Source organism: Xiphophorus couchianus, chromosome 14, assembly GCF_001444195.1.
Source record: "Xiphophorus couchianus chromosome 14, X_couchianus-1.0, whole genome shotgun sequence".
In the NCBI taxonomy this organism is placed as follows: Eukaryota; Metazoa; Chordata; class Actinopteri; order Cyprinodontiformes; family Poeciliidae; genus Xiphophorus; species Xiphophorus couchianus.
The window spans coordinates 24,299,527-24,308,859 of record NC_040241.1 but is presented as its reverse complement, the minus strand read 5'-3'; the positions used below and the strand labels follow the sequence as shown (position 1 = coordinate 24,308,859).

Below are 9,333 nucleotides of genomic sequence, written 5' to 3'. Positions count from 1 at the left end.
TTTTTCCTGAGGGTTCCAGTGTCCAGAGCATGGAGTCATTAGTGTTGCATACGCCACCATGCAGTGTTTTGTCACCAAAGCCACCCACTCAGGGTCAGCCATTGAGGAGAATGTTCTTCTGGAGGATCTGTGAGTGGACTGAGATGAAGAAGTCACGTCCAGGATGATCGTCTTCTTGATGCTCTGCAGTCAAACCTCTCAGAACATCTCTGAGTAAAACTGAGACCAGCGGCCAAGGCCTTTCAAACTCTCTCTTTTGGTTGTTTTTCCAAAACCATAATATTGGACCAAAGAATCAGAAAGGTTTTTATCTGCTACAGATTCTCTGTGTTTACTTCTACAGTGGTTTAAACAATCCCAGCATGCATCTCTCTGTCCGCTACAACTCCTACTGAACACATTAGGACCATAATAACCCTGTGCCCTGTGATGACTGTAACAGCAGCTGGTATAAATCCTCAAACTTCACTGGACACAAAGAACCTGACCACAGACCTGATTTCAAAATGTTCATTAGTTCTTTTAAGATGACAAAATGTCTTCCATTTGTAAAAGATCTTATCTTATCCCAATAACCAAGTTTGCACTGACATGAATTAACCCTTAACTGTTACAGTCAAAACAATTACATGTCATGCAATGATACCAGTATCATCATGATAAAATATTTCATCTGCAGTGAAAAACCAGCTTCTGGTCTAGATGTAGTCCTTGATGAACATCAATGCTACATCCAACCCAGAGATGTTGATGATCAGCTTGATGACAAACTGATTGTTTTAGGATTCTGCATCCTAAAAACTCTGATAAAGCTTTTCATCAGTGTGATGTACACTTTCCCTTTCTGCTCTGTGCTAAAACGCTGAAAGGCTTTCAACGTTATGCTTATGGTCCGGATTGTGCTCATCAGTTTCATCTTCATTTCATAATGACAATATATGAGTGTTGCACCTTCATAACCAAAAGGCCCGTAGGTCTGACAGATACCTAATCATTGATGCTGTGGTGAACTTAGGCATCCAACTCATGTCATCAAGCAAGGAAGAAAAAATCTCTTTAAACTGAATATAATCAAAGGTTAAAATTAATTGACAAACTGTAATTTCTGGCTTTGAACGTCAGTGCAACACCAAAACCATTAGACTTCATTGATTATGGACATGGTAAAGAAAATGTCTGGAATGGATCAAGAGCAGAAAGAAAAACTAGGAACCTCCTTGAAACACAGGTGAGAAAAACTCTAACCATGTTTTGTGGATGTATATGCAGAAATTAGTATTTTAAAGATGGATTTTCCATGAGTTTCATGGTTGTTTTTCCAGTTTTTTTCCTAGAAAAGTGTTTTTACCGTTCAATAAGTGTCTGTTGAGACGAGCAACATTCAAGGAGATTTATCCAGCAAACTCACAACCTGATGTTTTCAAACCTGAATTTTCTCCTGCAGGATCTTTTCATTGTGGCTAAATGTTGTGATCTGATCCTGCTTTAGAGAGAAATTCTGGTCTGAGCCTCTGCTGTAAACTCTGTTATTTAAAGCAACATTATTGCATTGAATTGGGTTCATCCAACTCTGAGGTCAAAGAAGAGGAGAAAATGTTTTTGCAGTTATTCCCAATATCTTTATTTGACTTGGTAGCTGCAATAAAACAACAAGAATTAACAGAGACTCTTAAATTCTGTGGACAACTGGGAGCGGTCAGATTAATTTGGGTCACAGAGAGAAGAACAGCTGCTCATAGAGCATCTATGATCAAATCTGTTCATTTCACAAGTGATGCTCTGTGGTGACATCATCATAATCATTGTCCAATCCCTGTTCAGCCTGGCTGGGTGGGGTCATCACCATGGAGACTGAAGAGTCACTTCCTGCAGTCAGAGGAAGTTAAGAAATAAGGATAAATTCTGACTTCAGGTCAGTGAATGTGTCATTGTGAAAATACTTGTTAATATTTTGTGTTTTTTCACTTCAGTCTGGGTTTTGGTAAAGCTGCTCTGGAGTTTCTCGTCTAGTTTACTTGATTTTTTTTACTACATTTGGTTCAGAGAAACGTTTTATGTTGAAGGTTCTTTAATGATTCTACGTATTTCATGAAGATGCTTCTATTACTTTGGATCGGGGATGTGCGCAGGCGCCGCACCGCTATGCATTCTGGGAATATTGTGGCCTGACCAGCTGTGTTTTGATAAAACGGTTTTGCACTGAGATGAGGAGATGTTTAACCGTATGGAAATCAGAAACACTTTTACTGTCAGGTCTGATGATTGTTGGTGGTTGGAGTGAGAGACGCAGTGACGGGAAAAAAAGAGAATATTAAGATTAAACTAGACAAATGATTTTATTGGTAGAGAAGTGATGAGTTGTGATTTGGCAGTAAGAGGCTTTTAGAGAGTTTTCTTTAAGTGGACCAAATTTTATACTTGTAAAAACGGGAGAATGCAGGCGGTGTTTTGAGAGCTGCTATTTCTGTTTCAAACCCTTAAAATACGTAAGTTTCATGCTGTTTGGTGTTTCTGATTTTTAATATGTTCCCGTCTGTAAAAGAAGCCTCCAGCCTCCAGCAGACATCCTTTTTGCTGTTTACAGAGAGCTGTGTGTGTTTTGTCTCTGGTTACAGAGCATGTGTCAATGTGAATGAGAGCTAAACAAACAGACTTCTTCAGATCCGGGATAATCTCCGTGTTCATCGGTTTGTCTGTTTTTGGGATTCAGTGAAACGTCTGATTAGGTGATCAAACCTCAGGGATAAAAACGTGATTTTCTCCTCATGATGTTGAAGCATCTTAATGATGGTAAACTGCTCAGCTGGGAACATGAACTTATTAAAGCTAAACAAAGTTGAAAAATTGTTATTTTCTGTGTTTATTCATATTTCTGGTATCTAAAGTATTGTTTGGAGTATGTCTCTAAAACAATGAGACAGTGAAAGTGTTAGGATTGAGGAGTGATTTTTTAGAGTGTTACCTGATTTCCTGCGTTGCCATAAAGACACCATGAGGAGAGTGGAGATGCAGTACGGACAGAAGACCAGCAGGTGGCAGACTCGTCTGATCAGGAGGGAGGCAGGAGGTGGAGAAGATGAAGGATTTCCTATAGAGAGGATCTGTTCAGTTCAAAATTCAAGTGAAAATGTTTTGAACTGAAACTGAAGCTGCTGACCTGAGACAGAGAAAAAGTGACCTACCCTGGGAACTGTTCATGCAAAAAGCATCAGTTCACCATAACAGCAGGTTGCCTTAACCCAGAGTTAATTAAACTACATCACTGGACTGAAACGAGTCACTAAGAGTTTGTCCTTTATCAAGTCTCTCCCACTTAATGTCCAGTTAGTTTGTTCCCAAGTTGTCAGTGTCTCCATTATGATGGTTTCCTCACCACTATGACCATGAATATGAAACCGCACCATACCTGTGAACCTCAGCTGGACTCCATTTATAACTCTATAACTTACATAAACCAGAGCGCCAGCTGCTTTAAAAATATGAACAAAAAGACACTTTAAAACTAAATCAGGTTCATTCTTTTTACAGAACCCGTCACCTTTGTGTTGTGCTGAACTCAAGCTGCAGGACCCGTTTTGTGAACTCAGGCTTTATAAAGGAAACCAACTGGACCTGGACTTCAGCCTCTCCATCATGAACTCCCTGCTGGTACCAGATTGGACCCGTCAGCCTTCAGAACCGCTTCAACCCTTCCAACCAACCAGGAGTCAGAAACGCTGAGATTCATTCAGAACCAAAGAGTTTCTGATATTATTATTATTATTGATCTGCTGATCAGAACCAAATGATCCAATATTATTGATTCATCGGCTCTGATCACTGGAGGTCAGAGGTCACAGTGTCATCAGCCTACCTGACCTTTCTCATAACTTATGGACACAGTTTGATGTTTAAAGGAAAAAATTAATCAAATTCAATTGACCTGAATTATAAATGTTAAAGGTCATAATTAATAAGTTACTGTCTAAATATGTGACCTTTAACCTCTAGTGAGACCTGTCAGGTAGGAGATAAGAGTAGATCATCATCATCTGATCTCAGACCAGCTGCTTTCTAGAGTCTCATCATCTGATCTGGATCAGAACCAGGAAGCTGCTGGTTCTGATCCAGAGACAAACACTCACCTGCTACAACCAGGCTGACGGAGCTGATCCGTTTCATCTCAGTTGTTTTAACGACGTGACATTCATACGTTCCGCTGTCATCAGTCGTTGTGTTCTGCAGAACCAAAGACGCGTCTCCTTTCTGTATCTGACCAACCAGCAGATCAACCCGGTTCCTGTAAGATGGAAGCTGGTTTATTGGATCAAACTGCAAATTTCTGTACAGGAGGACAGATCCTGACTCCAGGTCAGTTCTGCTCCACTCTGCGGCTACAATCCGCTCCTGGTCAGGATCTTTACATGGCAGAATGACGTTCTCTCCAACTGTAGCTGTGATTGTGACGTAGTTCTGAGCTGCAGGAGAGAAAACAGCACAGAGCAGAGAGGTCAGAGGTCAAAGTGTGATCAGGTCTCTGATGAAGACTCGTCAGTTTCTGCTGCTGGAACAACAAGATCAGATCCATCAATCTGAAGATTCATCCAGGAGTTCACAGCAGGACCATCAATGGATCTGGGTCAAAGGTCATGGTCGTAAATATATTCAGAAAAAAAACTGATGTTTTTATGAAGACAATTTTAAATCATTTTTAAAAAACTATAAAAACTCTGCAGGACTCATTTATGCCTCATCATTTTTAAAGAAAACATTTAATCAAAATCCAGCCAGTTATTAATATTTAATCTGTTTATTGAAGGAACTAAATGAATAAACAGAAAATCTGAAACATCAGAAACTCTGAGGCTCATTGAGTTCAGCTGGAAAATGAGACATTTAAATTTCCTTTGAAATTAATTAATCATTTCTTTATTGAATATCTGGAGGCCCCTGAATGTCTGGAATGTCTTATAATTTTAGATCTAGAGGTTTAACATAGAAAACTGATGCAGAGTGAACCCTCTGAGCTTTTTGGTCTTTAAATCTGCAGCCAAGTTGTTCTAGAGCAGGGGTCACCAACACGGGTATATATATTAAATGATGACATTTTGCCCTGTTTTTTAATTAAAAATGAGTTGTACAAGTTTATGTCATTGGGGCAGATGGAGACGGGCGGGCGGGACGCCGATGACGTGTTCCCCGTCTCCCACTCAGAAAGTTCAGAAAGTATGTAGTTGCTCCCCTGATCTCACCTGCAGCAGAGAGAAACTGGCAGAAAACCACAGACAGCAGGAACAGAGACGCAGGAAGAGAAGAAGCCATTTCCTGGTTGGTCTCTCCGTCCGAAATATAGATTCATGCGACGTTTCTGAGTGGAAAATATTGTAACGAAACACCAAAAACATTAAAGTTTAACTTAGAATACAGCAGTCTGTTAGGAGACAACAAGGATAAATTAAAGTCAGGAAAGAGAAACTCACAGCGCTGCGACAGAGATCTGCAGAGGCAGAAAGGGAGGGGCTGTAACGGTCTGAGCCAGAGGAGGGTTTCTTCTTCTTTTTTAATGTTAATGACTGGTGACATCTAACATTAAGATGTATTAATTCTAGTGTTAAGAAATGAGATATATTTATTTCTTGTTCTCTCGTCTCCTCAGGTCCGTTGTTAAGGAAAAATGATTATTTTTAGTGCTTAATACAGTTAATCTTACGACATGTGTAAAAGGTATATTCAGCACTCTTATTTGGAACAGTTTTCTGTTGAGCAGATGAGCAGGCATTCAGACAAACCGGGGCCAAAATGCAGATCACTCAATAGAGTCTCCCTGCTGTGAGGCCGGGCCATAGGAGGCCATAAAATTAGCATTCCTGGCAATGCAGAGAGACTTTAGATTTCTCAGGTATCTGTGAGGTCTTATCTCAGGTCGTTCTGTACTCAGAATGACCGTGGGAGCCACGGGGGGTCAGGGCCAGCGATCCGCTCTTTTGTCTCGTCAGAAGACAGATGGTCCTTTGATCTTGGCTGTAGATTGAGGGGAGTTCCAAGTTTCTCTGAGTGCCTAAGGGAGTTTCCAGTTGGTCAACAAGAGGAACGCCTTGAGTGCATAAATTAAATAGAGAAACACCTCTTTAGTATAAGATTTCGTGTCAGGAGAGAAAATGCAGAGAGCGGCCACCATTTTGCCTTTTTTGCATCGGCTCTCTCCAAAGATGCGTCTTTGCCTTTTTGTTTGTCTTTGTTTTGTGTTTGTCTGTCTTCCCCTTGTCTGTCTTTATTTTTATGAGAAAAATGCATATCTCTGTTCCTCTGCAGCTTTGTTGTTGATTGCTTTGTATGAGATTAAACTCTGTGATCTGTGACGTCAACGCGCTTTGTTGTTGTTTCACTTTAGCACGACGCCGCCACTCGCTGAGGATCCCAGAAAAATTAAAGAGGAAAGAGCCAAACGTTTTGTCCAAAGTTAACATTAAATTATCCTCTTTTTTAACACCGTTAATGTCGTGAGTAAAAGTGAAACCACAAAGACAGCAGTCACTGATCAACGTCACAATCAACCAGAGTTTATTCAATCAAATTCATAAAAATTACACCAACAGCTCAACATGGTCATCAGATACCAAACCACAAAGGAAACATTAATGACCTGAGAAAAAATACTAAATTTACCACCTGAACTTCAATCTAATGTTGCCTGCAACAAGTTTTCCAGTTTCTTTTCAGAGAAAATGTTAAAAATCAGAGGATTAATCTGCACATCCATGCCGACATCAGCAGGAAGCTGAACTTCTGACAGGAAACCAGAAATCAAACAGAAAAAGTTGAGTTTAAAGTTTCCTGCCATGATGGACAGATTTAACAGATTCATCTGGAAACAATTAGATTCATGTTAAACAGAAACAAGACAACCAGGCAATGCTGGAGATGACAACTACAATGAGGAAGTCATTCATAAAACATAATGTGTTTTATATTATTACTGCCTTTTATTCAGTCAGTGTCTCATTTTTCAGAGCTGCTTTAATTCTTGCTTCATTTTTCTGCTGTAAACTTTTCAACTTTTCAGTTTCTTGTTTTTGGGTCTGAAGTTTTGACTGAACAAGTTTTATAACAAATCTAATAAAGTAGAAATGAAGTTGACTTCACAGGAACACGTCATGCTGCAGAGTGACGATGCAAACCACCGACCACTTCTGCTTCTGTTCTCAGATCAGAGCTTCTGGGACTTTGACTGGACCGTTTGGGTCTGAAAAGACTCCAAATAAGGAGAGAAAAACGGCTGGTGATAAAAATAATTGATGTTCATGTGGTGGGCGGGTTGCAGGCGGCCTGTGAAGGCGGCCAGTGTTTATTGGTTACTGGTGGAAATGTGTTGCAGACCGCCATGTTTTCTGCTTTCACAGCCTTTTCCTTCAGGGCGGTTCTAACCTGTTCAGAACCTTCAGCGCCCCCTGGTGCTGAACAGAGGTAGTGTGGTTGCTGTTAGAGAGTCCAAAGTGTAAAGAAATATACATTTAATCTCTGTGATGTTGGAAATAATCAGTTATTGGCCCAAGTTTTCACATCGGTGCATTCCTGTTTAATAGGATCTAAAACTGCAGCTAAGAAGCAGCTTAGTGACTGAACTGATCAGACCGATCAGAAATCAATCACTTTTATCACTGATTCTGTTTTCTTGTCTGTTTAACAACCTGTGTTATAAAACCACAAATTCATTTTGGTTTTCTGTCAAAATGACTGAATATTATTATCATTTTAACACTATAATGGTAGAAAATATTATAAATGTTAAAATAATCAGACTGTTACTGTTGGATTGTTCCTTTAGAGCGCTGTTCTAGTTTGATAGAAAGGCCTTTAATAGACCATTGCAGCGATGAGGTGATTAGAGAAACGACTGATAAAGAAACAAACGTATTTTAACTAAACTAAGTCATATTAGCATGTAGCAAACTCCCTCCATTGAAGGACGACATTTACTGATCATTTCTAGGTTTGATAGAAATTAAACCCTCTTAGCTTAAAGTAACATTTATAATGTAAATAACTTTAGTTTCCTCATATAATTAAACAAATGGGCAATTTAATTCAAACATCGTTTAAACAAATATTTATTTACATCATAAAAATACCTTTTGTCTCTATGAAGTGTTTATATGTTAATGAATTTGAATCTGTTTTGTTCTTAAATCCCCTCATGGAGACTTACTAACATCTTCTGACAACCAGCCCAACTTATAATAACATTGACTAAGTTTGCTGTTGGTACACTTTACCTAAAAACCAAAAGAACATACTGACTACACAACCATGCTCCAAGAGTTGCTCCCAACATGGTGAATTGTTTTGTTACCTTTAAAATGATCTGCAGCTTTTGCTCCTTGGTCCTAATGATGCATCTGGTCACTAATGTTCACTAACTAATACAGTTCACTTCTAGTGGCTGATAAGGTTCCAATGCTAAAGCTATAAACGATCAATGCAAAACATCCATATGGGTTAAAAAGATCATATCAGTCAGATTAAGGAAAATATCATCAAACTCAAAGCAATAAAAAATATTATCTTCTCTAACAGGTAATTTCTCCTGTTCATGGATCCTGAACTGTATGAACAGAATGATTGAAATATATTATGAAATATTGAATTTGCAGAATCCTGGTGACCTTTGACCCCATCCAGTCACTTAATAAAGGCTTAGAACAGATGAATGTGTGGATGAGACGAAACTTTCTCCAGCTGAACAGAAACAAAACTGAAGTTATTATTATTGGACCTAAAAGAAACAATGTAGAGTTGTAGATCTAGAGTTATGGATCTAGAGTTATAGATCTAGAGTCAATGCACAGCTTCAGATATTAGAACTAAAAACCAGTAAGTAAGACCTGTAAGTAGTGATGACCTCTGACCTGAACATTCAGAGCCACATAAAGACAGTTACAAAGTCGGCCTTCTATCACTTGAAGAACATCTAGAGGACTAATGTCTAGGTGAGATCTAAAGAAACTCATCCAGTCGATTTCTGCTTGACTGACCAGATTAAATACATGAACAATACGTGACCTCTAAAAACATTTCTTTATATCTTTAAAATGAAAGCAGCACAAACAAAACGTTTTGCAGCACAAACATTTGACACCCATTTTGTCTGATTTGAAGAACGAGGGGAAACTTCACTCAGGTGTTCCAGCAGTTTGAGTTATTTATGGTGAAAACACTGAAGTATCAACTCTGATAAAACGCCGAAATTTTAACTCTGCTGAATTTACTGAGCTGCACTAAACTAAATCAAGGCTGTGTGTGTTTAAACTTTTAGTCTGCACCATTTTTGGATTCTGTCTGTTGTAACATTTCTGG

General features: G+C 39.0%; 1 protein-coding gene across 1 annotated transcript; it reads right to left on the bottom strand.

The window, feature by feature from the left end:
* Nucleotides 1–56: 56 nt before the first annotated feature.
* On the bottom strand, nt 57–5,615 carry LOC114157659 (myelin-oligodendrocyte glycoprotein-like). The gene is made up of 4 exons (XM_028038803.1): nt 5,460–5,615; nt 5,232–5,347; nt 4,125–4,457; nt 57–127 (listed from the first exon to the last, which is right to left on the bottom strand). The coding sequence occupies exons 2-4, from the start codon at nt 5,299–5,301 to the stop codon at nt 72–74; spliced, it is 459 nt and encodes a 152-aa protein (XP_027894604.1). The 5' UTR covers nt 5,302–5,347; nt 5,460–5,615; the 3' UTR covers nt 57–71.
* Between the last annotated feature and the right edge of the window lie 3,718 nt (nt 5,616–9,333).